At 43.2% G+C, this 20,995-nt stretch overlaps 1 protein-coding gene across 1 annotated transcript in view; it reads left to right on the forward strand.

Moving 5' to 3' along the window:
• The window catches only part of LOC118569968 (heat shock transcription factor 2 binding protein), an 85,632-nt gene that overhangs the window by 30,039 nt on the left and 34,598 nt on the right, over positions 1–20,995 (forward strand). The window contains exons 7-8 of the mRNA XM_036168282.1: positions 2,700–2,817; positions 19,892–19,995. Of these exons, the coding sequence (XP_036024175.1) occupies positions 2,700–2,817; positions 19,892–19,995 (222 nt within the window). The remainder of the gene's footprint in view (positions 1–2,699; positions 2,818–19,891; positions 19,996–20,995) is intronic.

Below are 20,995 nucleotides of genomic sequence, written 5' to 3' on the forward strand. Positions count from 1 at the left end.
AGAATGGGCTGTTGGATTCCCTAGAACTGGAGTTGTGAGCCATCATTTGGGTGCTGGGAGTTGAACTCAAGTCTTCAAGAAGAGTAGCCAGGGCTCTTAATTTCTATGCCATCTCTCCAGCCTCCAGTGATAGTTATTGTTGGGTGGATGCTGAGAGTCCAGTCCACTAGCGTGACTGGCACTTTATCTGAAGTAGGGCAGCTCTCTGCCCATTCATCATAGCAGCTGTACTCAGTCCTCCTGTCTCAGCCTCCTGAGTGTCAGACCTTAAAGGCTGTATTTAAAAAGAAGGCATTTGTACATTTGATTAGTTCTCTGTAAAAGTGACCTCAGAGGTCTATAATCCATGTGTTTTGTCATTTTGCTAGGTTGAGAATTTAAGCTGCATGAATTTCTGGCTGTTGTGCCATGAGGCAGGTAGCTAGAGGGTGGAGCATCGTGTTGCTCAGCATTCAAGCTCACTTGGCTAAAATCACAGTAGTGCACATGTGAAAGGGGGACTTAGAGGTTTGCCTGAAAAAGGTTTCAGACTGGTGGTGCATTGTTGAGGTTAGTTTGTGACATAGGTTTGTGCTTTTCAGCTACTGGAGCCACCAGCCGGGGATGGCAGCACTGTGGAGGCCATGGACTAGCAGTCCACAGCTCCTCTTGTTGTCAAGCTGATCCTCCAGTCTTACACACAGCAAACGCTCTCCCAATTCCTTTTCATCTTTTAGAAGGTCTGAGACTTCCAGTAAACCCATGTGGTAGTATACCACCCCAGCTAGGGAGTGGAGTCCTGTCCTTCTTCCATAGTCACACAGCCTATGCCTCACACAGCAGCTCTCCTTGTGGCAAGTTAAACATTTGATCTGGTTTGTTGTGGTTGGCTTATGTGGCTTTGAGCATCTGCTCCAGGTTGAGCTTGTTTGTCCCTAATCTCTGCCTGGAAGTCCCAGCCTCTTTCCTTAGGCGCTTCACAGCAAGCCTTAGCGCTCTGATGTATTTATAAAAAGCTGTGATTTTGTAGAACCCTCCCCCGCCCCAGGAAGACTGGAGCAGCTCTTACCAATTTACCATAGTATAAGCAAAAACTGATATTAATTTCTTACTTGTCCAGTCATTGTTCTTGTCTTAGTCAGTGTTCTATTGTTGTGAAGAGACACCATGATCATGGCAATTCGTTTTTTTTTTTGTTTTTTTTTTTGGTTTTTCGAGACAGGGTTTCTCTGTAATTTTGGAGTCTGTCCTGGACTAGCTCTGAAGACCAGACTGGTCTCGAACTCATAGAGATCCACCTGCCTCTGCCTCCAGAGTGCTGGGATTACAGACATGCGCCACCACTGCCCGGCAGCAATTCTTATAAAAGAAAGCATTTAATTAGGGGCTTTCTTACAGTTACAGAGGCTTTGTCCATTATCATCATGGTTGGGAGCATGGCAGCAGACATGGCAGGATGGTGCTGGAGAAGTAATTGAGAGCTACATCCGCAGGTGAAGAGGACGCTGGGCTTGGCATGGGCTTTTGAAACCCTAAAGCCCATCCCCAGTGATACACCTCCTCCAATAAGGCCACACATCCTAATCCTTCTAATCTTTTCAAATTGTGTCACTCCCTAGTGGTTAAGCTTATGGGAACCATTCTTATTCACACTATCACAATTCCTAATGACAGGTTAGTGCAGCAGTAAAAGTCTGGATTTTAAGACAAGATGGCCCACTTCCCAGGTTAACAACTCCTTTAGACAGGGTTTCTTCATCTTTGGGAGGACCCTACCTGCTCTGATGCCTTACATCCTGGCATCTGCTGGACTGTAGCAAGTCTTAGCACATGTGAAGTGAGGGATTGTTCAGTGTAGGACAGCCTGAGTAAGGGAGCAGAGGAAGAAAGATCTTGTGAAGAGTGACCCACTTAACTCACAAGTAGAAAACTTAGTTTTCTGCCTGTGTTCCTGCTTTAGGGAGACGCACAAATAATAACTGCATACCCTGCCTCCTAATTCTGGTTGTGCATTTAGAAGCATTTGGTAGTGACTGCCCTGTCAACATGAGTTTTTTTTTTTTTTTTTTTCCGAGACAAGGTTTTATTAAATAGTCCAAACTGGCCTCAAACTTGGAATCCTCCTGCTTCAGCCTCTCAAATGTTAGGATTATAAGTATATATGACCATGCCCAGCCTCTAAGATTTTTATATATTAATTTTTCCATGTTGCTGTGGATTGACTGGGCTGGCTGGCCTTGTGCATGCAAACGCCACCAGGCCTTCCACCACTGTGCTCCAGCCCTGGCTCTAACATTAGTTTTTTTCAGTTTTAAATAAATTATTGAGATTCCAATAAAATTACATCATTTTCCCCCTTCTCTTTTCTCCCTCCTATCCCTCCCATGTGTCTTCTCTTGCTCTCTCTCAAATTCATGGTCTATTTTTCTTATATTTTTGGTTTTGAGTCTAGCCTTTAACAGCTGAGCCATCTCCCCAGCCCAGTCTGTTTTTCTTTAGTCATTTTGTGTGTGTGTGTGTGTGTGTGTGTGTGTGTGTGTGTGTGTGTGTGTGTATGTGTGTTCCAAATATGTAAATGCAACTGCTCAGTCCTTATAATGTTAATTGTATGTATGCATGTGTGGAGGTTGGAGGAGAACCTGTGGAGTCACTTCTCCATCCACCCTTATGTGCTCTGTGCTGTGCCTGTGGTCTTGATGCTTTTGTTCTGTCTTTTGCAGATGTTGCTGCCATTGCATGTGGTCGTGAGTTCTTGGTGAATTCCAGTCGGGTGCTCTTGGATACCATGTTGCAGCTGCTGGGGGACTTAAAGCCTGGCCAGTGCACTAAACTCAAAGTGTATGTAGATAATGGCTCACGATCTCTCAACTTCCATAGTGTCTAGAATATGCTGATGGAACCTCCCCACCCTTTTATTTAAAAGTTTTTTTTTTTTTTTCATTTTATACCAAACACAGTTCCCCCTTCCTCCCCTCCTTCCGCTGCTCACCTCCTACACACCCCCCACCATCCACTCCTCAGAGAGGGTAAGGCTCCCATGGGGAGTCAACATGGAACCTCTCTTCAAGTAAACACAGTTGACCTAGCTGTAGTTCTAAAAAACAGGGAACAAATTGCCTGAGGATATAAGGGATGTGTTATATCTTAGGTCACATTTTATCTAATTTTATTTGAGATAGGTTTGATGTATAGCCCTGGCTGGCCTTGAATTCTTGTTCCTCCTGCTTCAGCCTCCTGAGTGTTGGGTTAAATAGTATTTCAGGGAAAATAATGAATCAAGATAAGGAACACTTACCTCTTAGAATAATCAATGGACCCTAAATATTTCAGGATTGTGTTTCTAGTGGCCTCAGAATGAACTTTGGTGGGTGTTTGCTATGGCATTTTCCTACCCAGTTATTAAAATTTGTAGCTATTTTTTAAAAAAATCATTCTAATAAATCATGACAAACTTCCATTTAGTATCTCACAGTGTTTTAGGTCAGGATCTGAAGTGGCCTGACCAGGTCCTTTGCTGGGCAAATCATGAGGTTAAAGTCAAGGTGGTGCTCAGGTGGGCACTTTGGGGAGGCTCTGGAAGAATCTGCTTCCTTGTTTTCTTCTTTCACCTGGCCAGCTGAATCCTGTCCAGGGCTAACTGCATCTTTCTCCCATGCGACATATCATGCCGCAGTGTTTTTATGCTTGGCACGGTATTACTTACCTTTCTGGTCGCTGTGACAAAAGCTTGATGTTGATGTTCACAGTCTGAGGGTGCAGTCCTCATGGCAGGGGCGGCATTGTGGCAGGAATGTGAGGCAGCTGGTCACATGGCATCCAGAGTCAGGAAATGGAGAATGCTGATACTCGATTTCTCCTTTTGAAAGTACTTTTAACTATTTACTTATTTATGTTTGTATACACGTGTGCTCCTCATGAACTTGTGTGCATGGCATCGCATGCATGGAGAGCTTAGAGGACAGCTAATGTGTAGATGTAACCGTCTTGTTAAATAAGAAATACAGAGCCAATTGCAGAGTTAATAGCCCAAGAGGTCAGAGCAATAGCTGAGAGCTGAAAACCTTACCCTTCACTGCTGCTCTGTCTTTCCTCTCCGCAAGAGACCTACTTCCTGTGTCCTGTCTTTTATATAGACTTTCTGTTCTACCTTCTGATTGGTTGTAATCCCAGCCACATGACTCCTGTCTGTTCATGGTTGGTGTTGAGATTAAAGGTGTGTGTCGCCATGCTGGCTGTATCCTTGAACACACAGAGATCCTACGTAGCTCTGCCTCCCAAGTGCTGGGATTAAAGGCGTGCACCACCACTGCCCAGCTTCTGCTATGGCTTGCTCTGACCCCAAGGCAACTTTATTAATATACAAATAAAATCACATTTCAGTACAAATACAATATCACCATACTAGTGGGCATCGGTTCCCTCTACTGTGTGGTTCCCTCCAAGGCTTGAACACAGGCCACCCAGGCTTAGTGGGAAATTCCCAATGAACCGCCTCACCAGCCTGCTTTATCCTTTTTATACAGTCCAGGACCCCAGACCATAGGATAGTACCATTTCTTTTCAGGGTGGGTCTTCCCTCAGACCTTTCTGGAAACATCCTAGAGTTGTTTTTCCATGGTGATTATAAATCCAGTTGAGTTGATAATGATTATCCATCACAGAGTGTATCAGACTTTCTCTGTTGCTCCTAGCCAGAGTCATCTCTGCTTTCTGTGGGCTCATGTATTTAGAAAGGCATATTAGATAAACTTTCTTAATCGGCTCAGAGCCTGTTGATTAGTAATGGTGATTGCATCTTTAGAACCTCCTTTGCTAGATAATTTAACTTTATCAGAGTATGATGTATATATAGTCTTGGGGATTAGGCCAGAAAATATTTTTTTTCTTTTTGGGGGGGCAGTGCTGGGAATGGAACCTAGTGCTTTTCACAAGGCAAGTGTACTGACATATAGCCCTGTGGCAAGAAAATTTGGGGCCATTCTTCCAAGTGTGTGCCTTATGTATTACAGGTTTATCTTACTTAGTTCAGTAGCCCCTTTAAAGTCTGTGACAGATACTTTCAACATCTGTGCCATCTTGGCCTTAGTGTCTCTTATCTTTTCCCCATGTTGTTGAGATTTTCTTTTTCTCTTTGTATGCTGAATAATTTTGGATACATCCTGGGAATTGGGAATATTATGTTAGAAGCCTCATGTTTAAAGCTTTTGAAAAAATGCAGCAGTCCAGTTAAATTTGAGTTACAAGTCGAAGTGTTGTTTCAGTATCAACTCCATGTCTAGAGTGCCTTTACCTGGTGTTTCCCATGCTAGTGGAGCTGCCCTATGTACCAGGGATCCGTGGGCGGTCCCGGGAATAATGCTGCATATGATGAGGGGTGAGGTCCACACACCCAGCTTGAGGTGAGGCTGGAAATGTACAGATAGTTCTGTGGGGTCACTTTCCTCGGCAGTTGACTCTCCATGATGCCTATGATGCTCTGTTGTCCCCCTAGAGCTCCCCTTTTAGTCCCCATCTAGAACGCTGAGGCTTGATGTGGCCTAAAGTATTACTGTGGCTGCTGCTTAACTCTGCCTATAGCTATCTTCAGGATGGGGAAGCATCCATCCCCTTCTGCAGCCTGGGGCTCCTGCTATCACTGTGGCTGTCAGTAGACTTACCTCTCTCTTCTCTTTAAGACTGAGCTAGAGCCTTCCGTGTAGTGTGAGTCCAGGTCCAGGAAAGCGAGTTGTTTGGCATGCTTCTGTTCTCATTTCCTCAGCTGGTTACCTGTCCTCGATCTCAAGTAGCTGTTTCCGACATTATGTTCAGAACTTATAGTTGTGTTCAGTAGAGATGAGAGGTGTGTGTACTGTGGCATCCTGTGTGCACACACTGTAGTTTGCCCTGGTGTTTTATGCTGACATTTCTATGTGCATGGACAATGTGTGCTGTAATGTGGCGTGTAGTTTTCTTTATGATAGTGTTAAAACTTGACTATGAATTTGATTTGTTTCTTTGGGGTCTCAATAATTGCAGAAGTCCTAACATTTGGATCACCCTTCTCAGCCTCTGAGGACATTTAGGATATTTTTTGTTTCTCTACACATATGCTGCTACAGTGAACACTTGGTAAATATCCCTGTGGACCTATGTGTGAGTTCCTCTAGGAGTTTCCCCAGAAGTGGGATTTTTGAGAAGTACATACAGCTCTGTAAGATGCTGCCAGTGTACTGTTTCCTGCATCCTTGTCAGCATTTTGTTATTTATTCCTATAGAGAATATATGTATCATCAGTCAATTGAGAAGTCAGTCATCTACCTGCTTCCCTCCCTTGATTTAGAATACCAGTGAGGTAAGCATTTTTTCTTCATGCTTGTCCCATCTCTGTGAATTACCTGTCTGTACCCCTTATCCATCACCTGTTTCCATGGTGATGTGCTGATGTCTGTGTGGGTCCTGAATGCTGACCCATTGCCTCCTTTTCTTCTGTGTCCTCTATAAGGTCAGTGTTTATGGGCCAGCTAATCCTCTTCAGCATCCCAGTAAGCGTTGTGTGAGTGCTGGTTCTCTGGCAGCCTCGCTGCCTCCCTTCCTTGGCATCTGTGCTTGTGGATCTCAGTGAGCACTTGGTGCTGGCAGTGATGGTGAAGGGGCTGTCTGCAGAACTGCCTGCAGAGCCATCACATTGGCTTCCTTTCCCAGCAGCTTTCCAGGTTTGTATACAGTCAGCTTCTAATCCCATGCGGGATATTGGCATGTTCCAGCCTCAGGTGGCTTCCTCACGTGGCTGGCTGTCTTCCATGCAAGCTGCTTGCCTTCTCTCTCTGTTTTTTAGGCTCTCCCCTGTTGAAGTCGCTTTGCTTTTGACAGCAGCCTAAGTCCTCTTGAATAGGGCCTTTGCTATGCTGTGCTGAGCTTTTTTTTTTTTTTTTTTTAAATGTCAGTGACTCACTTCTCTTCTGGGGCTTTTGCTCTCTTATCACATCAAAAGCTACTCACTTTCAGAGTTGGTGCCTCAGGCCCAGAAATGGGTTCAGTTTTCTCCCAGTTGCTGGTTTTTACATGTAAAACCTTCTAAAAGAATCTTGAGTTGAAGAGAGAGTTCAGTGGTTGTGTGGTAGTTTGAATGAAATTGGTGCTATATGGTTGACTATGTGACCCCAGTTAGTGGAACTGTTTAGCCAGGATTAGGAGGTGTGGCCTTATTGGTTGAGATGTATCACTAGGGGCAGACTTTGAGGTTCCAGTAGCCCACAGCATTCCCAAGTAGCTTTCTCTTTGCCTCATACTTGTGGATCAGATCACATCTTTGCCATTCACTTTAACTGTAGACCTAAATAAGAGTAGTGGCCAGAAATCATGTCACAACCTGAATGCTGTTCTGCCTTCACACTCCCTCCACCAAACAATTCCATTGCTTTCAAATCCAGCCTTTCTTAAGTTCTCATTATAGGGGCAGACTGCAGATAGATTCTTTGCCAAAATGTAAAGGATGGCTTTGTTGTATTACTTTTTTTTAGGGTGGGGGGTATAGGAACAAATGCCTACTCAGCCCAGATAGGGCACTGACAACAGACCAAATGAACAATTATATCCAAGTCTAGCCTTTAGTGAACCAAATTTTATTGGGATTGCTTACTGAAACATGGATGACTCAAAGACAACCCCATCACTGAGTTTCTGACCCCAGAAGGAATGATGACTCACAAAAACTACTTTCCTTCAGTTCCTTGCATAACTTGTAGGCAGCTTGGCTCATCCTCCAGTGGTTGTTATATAACCTGGGAAGAGGCTTCCCTAAGTTTCAGGAACTTCCCAAGGAGTATAAGTTTGCTTAATTCCTGATTTCTTTTCTCCCCTGCTGTCATGTGATACTGGTATTTCCATTTGACTTGATGAAAGCAGGCAACCAAAACTGTCTTAGACCTGTAAAATTCTCCCTCCTGCCCATGTCTGTGTATGCCCTTGCTACATGTATGTGTGTTCTGGAACCCCTCTCTGTCATACATTCTAAATGCTACTTAGGTTCCATAGGGGATTCACTTTATTGGGCTTGCAACTCAGCTGGTACCTGGGGTGGAGCCTTCAGCTGAGAACCAAGTGGTCACTTAGGAACTAGTCCTTCCCTGGAACCCTATTCCATGACACTTGGCAGGGATCTCTTCCCTACAGGTGAGGAGCACTTTAAACTCAGCTTATGGCTACCCCTTTCCGTGACATCCCTAATGACCTTCTTTCCTTTAAGCCCCATCCTCTAGAAGTTTCACTACCTCCCAGTACTGCCCCAGGCTGGTATCTAGGCTTTTACCACATAGCCGTTGGGTAGCACTGAAGGTCCAAACCATAACAACTACTTTCCAGAAAACTGATATTCAAAGCGTTGTGTTAGATTTGTAACCAGCAGGGCTGGTGTTGCACAGTGGATGAGCCTTTGCATATAGATAGTATGTTAGGAGCCCATCAGGTGTAAATCACAGTTTTAGGTTCTTAGTTGGCAGGGCTGGGGACACCAAATCTAAGTAAGTATGTTAAGTAGTTAATTACTGGAGCTGAGGCTGGCTTAGTGGTAGAGCATCTGGCTGCTAAGTATGCGCAAGGTCTTGGGACTGGGCCCCAGCACAGTAGAAAATGTACTTCATTGCTGTGCTCCTTTTGAAACTGAGTAGAACTCTGTTAGTTTCTGCCATAAACCATCTGACCAGGACTAGGTGTGGAGTGTAGTGGTAGAGTACTGCCAAGTGTGTAAGCACTGGGTCCTGTCTCCAGTCCCAGCAAGATTAAACATCTTAACCAGTTCTCTCTCACAGTACATGCTGTCTTTGAGGAGAAGCTTGTTTCTATGCCTTAGACTTGGTCGATGGTGCTGTTTTGTCTGTTGGGTTCAGCTGGCTGAGGATGAGTGAGTCTGTCAAGTTCGTTTCTTTCTTCTTTCCATCTTTGGCTGCCTCGTTTCTAGTACGGGGTGTTTATTATTGCTTCTTGCTCATGGAGCAGGTCTTGATCTAGAGTGAAGAAGGTGGTTTGTTGTGTCACTCTCTCTTCTGGTGACGCACTTGCAGGTCAGGCTGGAGAAGAGCAGGGGAGTGCTTTCTGCCCTGTTGCAGGCCTGTCCCCTGAAGCAGATAGCTTCCATTTCATTAAGCAGAATTGTTTGGGTGGCTTTCCAAGCCCATCCCCTCCCATTGAAAACATTTTTTTTTCTCTTTTAAACCTTAAGGTGAATCTTAGAACACTTACCTTACAAAAGATTTGCTCTACTAGGGAATCTGGGTACAGCTAAGCACTTTAAGGCCACAGAGTTAACAACAGACAGATCTTGCAACACGTTTGCTTTTTGTTTTGCCTTCATTCCTTTTGTTCTTAATGTCAGCTGGGTTTATAATAGGGTCAGGGGAGCAGATACTGGGCCACTTGACAATTAGAAACTTGATCATCATTTATAAATAGTTTTTGTTGGAATGGAAATGTCATATAGAGAAAGCACTTTGCACAAGAAACAAGAGTTTTCTAGGTGGTAGCTCCTTCATGACTTGGGGTCTCTGGTTTCCCAGACCTGTACCCTCACAAAGACACCGGGCTCAGGTGACACTACATCTGTCAAAATTGCATTGGTTCCATTTTAGCATCTTAAGGACAACTGATCTGAGAAAAATATGAAAATTCCAAGACATTTGCTGATATATGAGTAATTTTTGCCACTTTCAAGCTATATGACAGTCAGTGATGAATCAGCAGGACACATTTGCCAAGGTTTTCCTGAACCATAGTCATCCTCACCTAGTAGCTTTGCTTTTTGAGGTCTCAAGAAGATTGGCGGGTCTATTTTCATGCTCCTTTCTGTAAAAATGTTTGAGAGATGTTTTGAGCTTGGTGGGTCACAGTGTGGCTCTTGTTGTTACTCAGGCCTGCTCTTGTGACCTTCATAAAAGCAGCAATTGGTAACAATAGTTTAAGATGGAAGGCTTGTGATTGTGTGTTTGTGACCTGAAGTACAGACTTTCCCCTTCTTGAGATACTGAGGAGAGACTCCAGGAAAGCTGGTCTCAGGGCTGACTTCTCCAGGAGCACTGCATTTGAGCAGCCCAAAAGCCTACCACATAGTTTATTAGTGGGCAACTTTGTAGTCCTTGTGATACTGCTAATGAAACTCAGATGGCCTGCAGCCTGTTGGGAGGACTGAGACTCCTTGCTGTGCTGGTAGCTTTATGTCAACTTGACCCAAGCTAGAGTCGCCTGGGAAGACAACTTCAATTGAAAAAATGCCCCCACCAGGTTGATTGTGGGCAAGGCTGTGGTGCATTATTTTGATCGACGATTGATGTGGGAGAGCCCTTCTCTCTGTGGGCAATGCCTCTGCTAAGCTGATGATCCTGGATACTATAAGAAGGCAAACTGATCAAGTCAGGAGGAGAAAGTCAGCAGGCAGAACTCTCAGTGGCCTCTGCTTCAGTTCTTGCCTGCAGGTTCCTGCCTTGTTTGAGTTCCTGCCCTCACCTCCAACAGAGTATGGAGAGTTGTAAACCATTTACTCCTCAAGTTTTTTTGGCTATGATGTTTTATGACATCAATAGAAAATTGAACTTTAGACACTGCTCTGGAAAGTGCTGGTGTCTTTTGTCTCTCTGACTCCTGGTATTGCTGTTGCTTTGAAACTTGTCCATGGACATATGGGAAGAAGGAAGACCTTGTCTGTGTGCATTGTGCCCTGTTGAAGTTCTCAGTTACTGGTGTAACTATCTTTCTGTATCCATGTGCTAGTCTGTGATATGGTAAAGACAAGCCAAGAGCCTGCCTTTCTCAGAGTAAAGTCCTGGGGAAGCCTGGCATTCCATCAGAAAAGTGTAGTAGGTGTTGTCTGTGGTGTGTATGCACATGCCATCATTTTCTTCGCCTCTTTAAATAGACTGCATCAGTGTTCCTGATTTCTTCTTGCTCCAGGCTGCAGTACATCCTGGCATGGTGCTGTTGCCCATTCCACCTTTATTTATAAACTTGTAGCCCTCCTAGAATTTTTATATTAATTATATTGAAAAATTATGGCCATAGAGCATTGGGGGGGGGGTTTGCTTTACAGATCCTCTTAAGAGAGTGTTCTTTCATTGTGTCCAGAATTCATAGTACTACAAATGAGAGGGCTGTTGCCATGCAACCTGGACTACCATTACTGCTGCTCATAAAGTTTTGACTTTCCCCCCAAAACTGTATGCGTTTTACTAGCTTTACTTTAAAAGTTTTATGCTCTGTATTCATTATTGTTCTATTCTAACTGTTGCCTGATTTTACTCCTACTAAGTTATTTAGCTTATTTTTATAGAGACATTCTTTGTAGCTGGGAGGGGAAAATTACTTTTTAAACTGTATGTGTGGGTATGTATACTTGAGTGAGGGTATTGTCGGATCCTCTGGAGTTCCACATGGTTCTGAGGGGCCCGAAATGGTGCTGGGGACTGAACTCTTTCTCTAAAAGAGCAGCAAGTGGTCTTAACTGCTAAGTGATCACTCCAGCCCAGAGACATTATTTTAATTTTTCAAATATTATTTGGAGTTTTAAAACTTACTTGAAAAAATAATTTTTACATCAGTCCAAAACAGGAGGATGACAGCCCAGGCTATGTATTCAGATTCTATTTCAAAGCAATTAAAAAAATTTTAAAACTTAATTGCATAGTGAATCAGAGAATCAGTGTAATGTACCAGGTACTGTGAGATCCTGTTGCTGTGCACTGGCTGCTTTGTGGTTCTGTTGATATACTTTAATATGGTATGTATTTAAGAACTGTAGTTACATTTAATGTGTAGGTACACATACATATGTATGTGCCACAGCATGCATGCATGTTAGAGGTCAGAAGACATTTGTGGGAGTCTGTTCTCTCCTTCCATAGTGTTGGGTCCCTGGCATTAAACTCAGGTCATTAGATTTGGAAGTAAGTGCCTTTACCTGTTGAGCCATTGCACTTTTTTTTTAAGTGGTTTTTTTGTTTTGTTTTGTTTTGTTTTATAATTTAATTTTACACATCAGCCATGGGTTCCCCTGTCCTCCCACTTCCCGTTCCTGCTCCTGCCCCCGCCTTTCCCCCCGCCCACCCCCCATTCCCATCTCCAGGGCAAAGACTCCTCTGGGGATTCAGCTCAACCTGGTAGATTCAGTCCAGGCAGGTCCAGTCCCCTCCTTCCAGGCTGAGCAAAGTGTCCCTGTGTAAGCCCCAGGTTCCAAACAGCCAGCTCATGCACTAAGGACAGGTCCAGGTCCCACTGCTTGGGTGCCTCCCAAACAGTTCAAGCTATTCAATTGTCTCACTTATCCAGAGGGCCTGATCTAGTTGGGGGCTCCTCAGCTTTTGGTTCATAGTTCAATTGTTTCCATTAGTTTGGCTATTTGTCCCTGTGCTTTTTCCAATCTTGGTCTCAACAATTCACACTCTTACAGTCCCTCCTCTTTCTCACCAATTGGACTCCTGGAGCTCCACCTGGGGCCTGGCCGAGGATCTCTGCATCCACTTCCATCAGTTACTGGATGAGAATTCTAGCATGACAGTCAGGGTGTTTGGCCATCCCATCACCAGACTAGGTCAGTTCAGGCTTTCTCTCGACCATTGCCAGTAGCCTACAGTGGAGGTACCTTTGTGGACCTCTCTAGCACTTTGTTTTTTCCTATTCTTACGTGGTCTTCATTTATCATGGTCTTTTATTCCTTGTTCTCCCTTTCTGTTCTTGATCCAGCTGGGATCTCTTGCTCCCCTAAGCTCTCTTTCCCTCAAACCTTGCCCTTCATTATCCCCACTCATGTTCAGGTTGTTCATGTAGATCTCATCCATTTCTCTGTCATTGGGTTATCGCTGTGTCTTTCTTAGGGTCCTGTTTTCTAGGTAGCCTCCCTGGAGTTGTGAGTGGCATCTTTGTTTTACATCTAGTATCCTCCTATGAATGAGTACATACCATGTTTGTCTTTCTGAGTCTGGGTTACCTCACTTAGGATGATTTTTTTCTAGATCCATCCATTTGCCTGCAAACCTCATGATGTCATTGTTTTTCTCTGCTGAATAGTACTCCATTGTAAAATTGACATGTGGACCAATGGAATTGAATTGAAGACCCTGATATTAATCCAAATATCTATGAACCATATAATTTTTGACAAAGAAGCCAAAACTCTACAATGGAAAAAGGAAAGCATCTTCAACAAATGGTGCTGGCATAACTGGATGTCAATGTGTAGAAGGCTGCAAATAGATCCCTATCTGTCACCGTGCACAAACCTTAAGTCCAAGTGGATCAAAGACTTCAACATAAATCCAGTTACTCTGAACCTGATAGAAGAGAAAGTACGAAGTCTTGAACACATTGGCATAGGAGATCACTTCCTAAATATAACACCAGTAGCACAGACACTGAAAGAAACAATGAGTCAATGGGACCTCTTGAAACTGAGAAGCTTTTGTAGAGCAAAGGACACGGTCAACAAGACAAAGGGACAGCCTACAGAATGGGAAAAGGTCTTCACCAACCCCATATCTGACAGAGGGCTGATATCCAGAATATATAAAGAACTCCAGAAATTAGACATCAAAATGCCCAGCAGTCCAATTAAGAAATGGGCTATAGAACTAAACAGAATTCTCAACAGAGGAAGCTCAAATGGCTGAAAGACATTTAACAAATTGCTCAACATCCCTAATTATCGGGAAATGCAAATCAAAACGACTCTGAGATACCACCTTACACCTGTCAGAATGGCTAAGATCAAAAACACTGAAGACAGCTTATGCTGGAGAGGATGTGGAGCAAGGGGAACTCTCCTCCACTGCTGGTGGGAATGCAAGCTTGTACAGCTACTTTGGAAATCAAAATGGCGCTTCCTTAGAAAATTGGGAATCCATCTCCCCCAAGACCCAGCTATACCACTCTTGGACATATACCCAAGGAATGCTCAGCTATGTTCATATCAGCATTGTTTGTAATAGCCAGAACCTGGAAACAACCTAGATGCCCTTCAACTGAAGAATGGATAAAGAAAATGTGGTTCATTTTTTAAAGTTTTTTGAGACAGGGTTTCTCTGTGTAGTCTTGGCTGTCCTATAACTCACTCTGTAGCCCAGGCTGGCCTCAAACTCACAGAGATCCACCTGCCTCTGCCTCCCAAGTGCTGGTATTAAAGGCGTGCACCACCACCACCACCACCACCAGCTTGCCACTGCACATTTTTGGGGAGCCAGATGAGATGCATGCCAAGTTAGAATGATGGCTTCCTGAAGAACTGGGTGTTTGGCATTGCAGTCACCCTTCTTGTCTGGAAAGTGCTCTGTATTTAGCTTATTAATTTTGCTGCCTCAGTCTTTCTTTCTGTTAGTGTTTGCTTGGTGTATCTTCTGCTATTCCTTTACTTCCACCCTCTGCGTGAACTTTTGTTTTAGGTGTGTTACATTGTTATGTGGTGATGGACTCCAGTCCAACAATTTGCCTTTTGGCTAAATAATCCTGCCTGCTAACATTTTCAACTATTGAAATCCTTGGCTTTATTCCTTCCATCTTGTCTTGTTTTTGTTAGGATTATTTGAATTTTTCCCTCAATGTCTCCATCTCCTCCTTGTTTTCTTTTCTTGTTCCTTCACTCTACTTCTGATGCCTTTCTTTTCTGAGTTCATTTTTCCCCCTAGGGTATTAAAAGTTGACCTCTGCTTCTCTGCCTCAGTGATTAGCTCCCATTAAAGTGTGCTCGGATATGTTTGGTGCAGACTTGAAAGTAATGAAAGCCTTTCTCTTCTGACAATAGAAAGACCTCAGAATGACTCAGTCCTTACATCCTGGTCCACATGTGTATGTAGACTGTGTCCTGCTTTGCTGGAAGAAGGCTAGTCTCAGTGTTAGACATTATTCCTACTGCCTTTACCACCAGTGTTTTCTTCCTTGTTTGTATCCCTGGACCATGGTGCCCTTTCCCATTTCTCTTTGTAGCTCAGAACATTTTTTTTGAGGTCATTTTCTTTTTTTCTGAAGTTCATTCTTCAAAGTTTTGTAGTTCAGGTTTGTTTTGGGGTAAAATCTCTTGTGATTTCTTTTTGGTGAGCTTTTAATTCTGAGGTTACAGTGGTTCCTCTGTTCCCTTGAAAGCACATATTGCCTTACTTCTGATATCCATTAAAAAAAAAACGGTGTGTACTCTGTGTATGTGTGTGTGTGTGTGTGTGTGTGTGTGTGTGCGCGCGCGCGCGCGCGTGCACATATGTGCGCTGCGCGTGTGCGTGCATGCATGCAATGTATGTGTGTGCAAGTTCATGTGTGTGGATGTGGGCAAGCGTACTACAATGTACATGTAGAGGCTTAAGTGTCATTTTTCATCTTCCACCTTGTTTGAGATAAGGTGTCTTTTTTTTCTTTCTGATGTGTGTGGGGCTGGCCCACAGTTTTAGAAATTCTTTGTATGAATGCTGGGATTACAGATGTACTGTTGCATGACAGATATTTCTTAAGAGGTGCAATATACACATTTACTCACTCCAGATAGGGAGTCCACGTGGACCAAAGTACAGATGCCATCAAAGTTCAACTCAATGAACCAGTGAGTTTTATTGAGGTCACTTACAGGAATATTGGTTACTTATAGGAGCAGAAATGACCCAAAGACATTTGTATCACCAAAGCCCACTCCACCATGGGTGACAGCTCACCAAACTGGAAACCTGAAGCATATTGCATGGCCTGCAGGTGCTCAACAGGATGGGGAGTGTTGTTTCCAGGTTGTTCAATTGGGCTGAGCCCTTTCCAGGTAGTTTAGCCAGTCTTTATTTCTGAGAGTGACTCTCAGCATTCTTAATGTTATCTACTCTTGGGGATATCTCAGACTGAGATATCCCCCCAACCCAGGTTCAATTTTTTTTTTTTTTTTTGGCCTGGTGGTTCATAATAGTAGCCCTAGCTTCTTGGTTGTGTTTTACTACTGGGTATAGGGGTGCACGCCTTTAATCATAGCACTCAGGAGGCAGAGGCAGGCTGGTCTCTGTGAATTCCAAGCCAGCCTGATCTGAGTTTCTAGTTCCAGTCCACCCTGGACTACATAGTGAGACCCTGTTTTAAAAAATAAAGCAAAGCAAACAAACCCAAAACTAGCCATGTTTTTTACTTAGGAGATCTGTTTTCTGTTTTGCAGTTGATAACTCTAATGTCTGAAAACTATTGGTTCTGGCTCTGTCCTTATGCTGGCTATTATTTGTGTAATCGTAATTTTTTCATGCACTATACAGTGGTCTGTGGTACAAACCCACATTTGTTAGGACTGTGTTTGTGCTTCTTGGAAGACCTGGTTGATTTTTAATGCCCAGGAAGACTAGGGAGTCTCCCTTTCTGGGCCTACTGTAAACTGTATATTAAGTTGTTGGGGTGTGAGTGTTTCAGGCTTGCTGACTGGGTTGATGCCAGGCTTGAAAGTGTGTTCTTTTCTGGTTCTCAGCATGTCCTATGACTGCATCTGTGTCTACCTGGCTTTTCTTCTGTCTCTCCACATGAAAGCTCTGTAATGGAAGCTCTCAGCTTCTGGAATCTGTCATGGTCTGTACTCACCTCCCACTTTTGACTTGATTGTTTCCTGCAAGCTCACTGCAATTTTAAAATGAAGTTTTATGACTAAACAATGTGGGCAAAAGGAAACAGGAGAGGCACTGCAGCTTTTAGTTCACGTGGCTGCGTGTGCCTGTGTCAGAAGGTCGTACATGGAATTTGTCTGGCCTTCCCTCCAGTGCTGTCATGAGATCCCAGGCCTTGGCATGCTACGTAGTGCTCTGCCACTGGATACACCTTAGCTGTTATCTAGCCTTTCTTCTCTGTGTGTGTATGTATGGTGTCTGTGGAATACAGGTATGTGCATGTCACGGAGCACATGTATGCTTTTGAATGTGAGCATGTACGTGCCATGGCACACATATGGAGGCCATGGGATCACTTCAGGTGTTGAGCTTCAGCTTCCTCTTTCTGAGACAGGGTCTCTTGTTTGCTGCTGTGAGGGATTCTAGGGATTCTCGTGTCCTCACTTCCCATTTTGCTGTAGGAGCACTGAGATTATAAATGTGCTCCACTACATATACCTTTATGCAGGTTCTGGGGATTTGAACCCAGCTCCTGATGTGTGTGTGTGTCAAGCACTTTTATCTATTTGAGGAAGCCATCTCTCAAAACTGTTGTCTGGCCTGTTTTATTGCTTAGCAGTATGAAGGACCTGGGAGTTTCTATATTATATAACACCTCCAGAAACTAAAGGGGTATAGTTTCTAGCTTCCACTGGACACTTGAATTGGCAGTTGTTCAGAACAGTGTGGAAAATCCTGTTTTACTGGGGTCATTGCCTGGTTGGTTGTTCAGATGATGGGATTGTGATAGAGTGGGTTCTTCCTGCTGTGGGTTAAGCGGTCTGGCCTGGCCTGGCTGATGTTACATGCCGCATACTGTCTTGGTTACTCTTCCATTGTGGTAATAAAACACCATAACCAAACTACTTATAAAAGGAGGGGTTAATTTGGGCTTATGGTTCTAGAGGGATAAGAGTTCATCCCTGCAAAGAGCATGGAAACAGGCAAGCAGGCATGGTGATTGAGCCTCGTCTTAATCATCACAAGAGCTCACATCTTAATCCACAAACAGGAAGCAGAGAACACACTAGGAATGACATGGAATCATTTGAAACCTTAAAGCCCACACCAGTGACACCCCTTCTTCAGCAAGGCCATGCTTCCTAATCCTTCCCAAACAGTTTCCTCCAATACTGGGGACCAAGTAAACATAATAGCTAATGAGACATTCTCATTCAAGTAAATATATTCCACTGTCTGGCTCTCATAGGTCCAAGGCCATATCATAATGTAAAATGCATTTAGTCCAACTTCAGAAGTTTCTCAAAGTTTTAGCCTCAACACTGTTTAAAAGTCCAAAGTTCAAAACCTTTTCTGAGACTCAAAGCAATCTCTTAATTGTAACCCCTTATAAAATAAAAAAGGAAATTATATACTTATAATAACATACAGTGGCACAGAATATATATTACCATTCCAGAATGGAGGAATAAAGGAAATGCTGGACCAAAGCAAGACTGAAACCCAGCAGGGCAATTCCAAACCCTATAGCTCCATGTCTGATGTCAAAGAGCTCAGGTGGCTCTTCCTCCAGCTTTGCTGCCTACAGTACACTTCTCACTCTTGGGCTGGTCCCATCTCTTTCTGCAGCTCTTCTGGGCAGATGTTTCATGGCTATATCATTTCCAATACCTTGGGACCTCCAATGCAGTCCAGACTTCACTTTCATAGTTTCATAGGACAGCTTCTCAGGGCCTCCATGCAGGGATTCTACTGCCACATGCCTAACCTCAGCAGCTCTCTGTAACCACAGAGGAAGATTCCTTGATCCCTTTACTGGTGTGTCCTTTGTGGCATGAAAGCTAGCACCACATGGATAATGACTACCAATTTGGAGTGAGCCTTGGCCCTCTACAATCACATTTGCAGCAGCTTTGATTTGCCATTCCTTTTCAGGAGCAGAACATTCCTTAGGCCTTTTCCTTTCACACCCAGAAGCTTATCTGACTGGAGTCTTGCCCTGAGATACCCTTCCCTTTATTCCAGTGTGATTCAGGATTTTTCTTAAATTTCTTACCTCTTTCAGCACAAGCATTGGTTCCAACATTAAATTTCCTGGTTGTTCTTTTTCTCTTCAAACTTTGCATTTTTATTTCTTTTTGCCTTGCTTGCTCTTTCTCATTGTAGACTTGCATAAAGGTGATTATATAATAAGCATGAGACAGAGTTGATAATAGGCTGCCTTGAAATCTCCTCTACTAAAGAAATTAGTCCATTACTTTTCAGTTTAGCCTCAGCCAAGTTCTTAGGATGAGAGTAGAAAGCAGCCACATTCTTGCCCAAAATATCACAAGAATGTTCTCTAGCCTTGTTGCTAATATTGTTCCCCTAAGAAACCTCTTGAGCTGGGCCTCCATAATCCTTGTTGCACTCAGCACTGTCTTCCAAGCTCCTACTAGGATGACTCATTAAGGTCTGCTTATGATGATCAACCATTTTTCTACCCCAAAGTTTTGGAACTTTGAGCTTTGAGCCTTCCACAGCCTCCAAACCCACATGGTCAAATCTGTCACTGCAAATAGTCCACTCCCTGGTATCAACTTCTGTCTTAGTGACTTTCTGTTGCTGTGATAAAACACCATGACCAAGGCAACTCACAAAAGGAATTTGGGTCTTATGGTCCAGGAGGGGTAAGAGTCTGTCACCATCAAGGTGGGGAACATGGCAACAGCAGGCAGGCAGGCATGGCAAAGGAGCCCCAACTAAGAGTTTACATCTCAACCCACAAACAGGAAGTAGAGAGCACACTGGGAATGGCACAAGTCTTTTGAAACCTCAAAGTCTGCTCCCAGTGACACACTTCCTCCAACAAGGCCACACCTCCTAATCCTTCCCAGATAGTTCTGTCAAATGGGGACCAGGAATTTAAACATAGGAGCCTGTGAACTATTCCCATTCAGACCACCATGCATTCCTTGGATTAGAGCTATAAATAGTCTTTAGATGGCTTCACTGAACCCATAGAACACAGTACACGTATAAACAGAGAAGTTGCCTAAATATAAATACAGGCTTGGTACTGCAAGGGCTAAAACACTGGTAAATAGCATTGTGAGGTTTCCCTTGAGACTCTTCTGCCTGTGGTTCTATACACAGAAGGTAGTGTCAAAATGTTATTGCTAAAACTTCCCCTGATGTTATGGCCTTCTGCAGATAAAAACCATTAAATGTCTTCCACGTTGTAATTGTTATACCTGTATGCTATCGTTGGTCATCTGAGATGTAAATATGTCCTTCAGAGTAGGGCATGAATTCAAGGTGAAATACAATGTGGATAGCCCAGCATGTCAACACTGTATTCTTTTTCGTTTCAGTCTAATGCTGATGTCCCTATACAATGTGAGCATCAATTCAAAAGGCTTGAAATACATCAGTGAGAGTCCTGGATTTATCCCTTTGCTGCGATGGCTTTTAAGTGGTAAGGAGTGTTCAGCTATGTTCTTGTATAGTCATATGCTCTACCTCCACAGCTGGAGGAGGTTTTGGTGTATTAGAAATCAGGAGCCATTATCTTACAGTGTTTACTATTTAAAATGGCTTCTGTCTTTTGTTGGAGTGGCTTCTAGAAATGGAAGAGGAATACTCTTCATGGTGGCAACTTTCAAGCCTTGGTACCCTCAGACATTGGGTTCTCAAAGCCTATCTCTGCTTTGTGACTTCCTACTCTAGAAAGCCAGTTGGCATGTTAGTGGTTCCTAGTTATGTTTCTTACCTGTTGGTTTTAGTTTTAATTGTGACCTTTGACACAAAGATTATTTTATGAAAGAGTACCAACCTGCTCCTTCTCTAAACAGAGTAGTAGATATGTGGTGGACATGGAAGGAAAAGTCCAGAAGTCTGGGCAAAATGAAATGGGAGACACATGAAGTTGCATATGGATGTAATTTCAGAGTTGTAAATAAAATAAAACTTTCCTTATTGCTTCCTTTCTTGTTTACCTTTACCACTAATTTAGCCTAAAAGCTTGTCCCAATTTCCTCATAATCGTAAAGCATAAAAGGTATACATGTCATTCAAATATTCAAATGACAAAAAAATGGAATTTTTGTTTTTTCACAATTCAAATTAATGTTTTTGAACTTTAGTTACTCTTGATATGAATATATTTTTTTCTAAAAGTTCTATTGAGATCCAATAATTGTATATATCTTAAATGAAAAAAGATCATTTGATTATAAGTATCTACCTTACCATAGTCAAGGTAACAAAAGCATCATCCCACAAGGCACATTCCCTCTCTCCCACCTGCCCCTCACTTTCCACAGAGCCTCTTTTCTACATTGTAGTTTAGTTTCTTTTTTTCTCTCTCTCTTTCTTTTTTTTTTTTCCCCCGAGACAGGATTTCTCTCTGTAATAGCCTTGACTGTCCTGGAACTCACTTCATAGACCAGGCTGGTCTTGAACTTACAGAGATCCAC

Source organism: Onychomys torridus, chromosome 18, assembly GCF_903995425.1.
Source record: "Onychomys torridus chromosome 18, mOncTor1.1, whole genome shotgun sequence".
Lineage (NCBI taxonomy): Eukaryota > Metazoa > Chordata > Mammalia > Rodentia > Cricetidae > Onychomys > Onychomys torridus.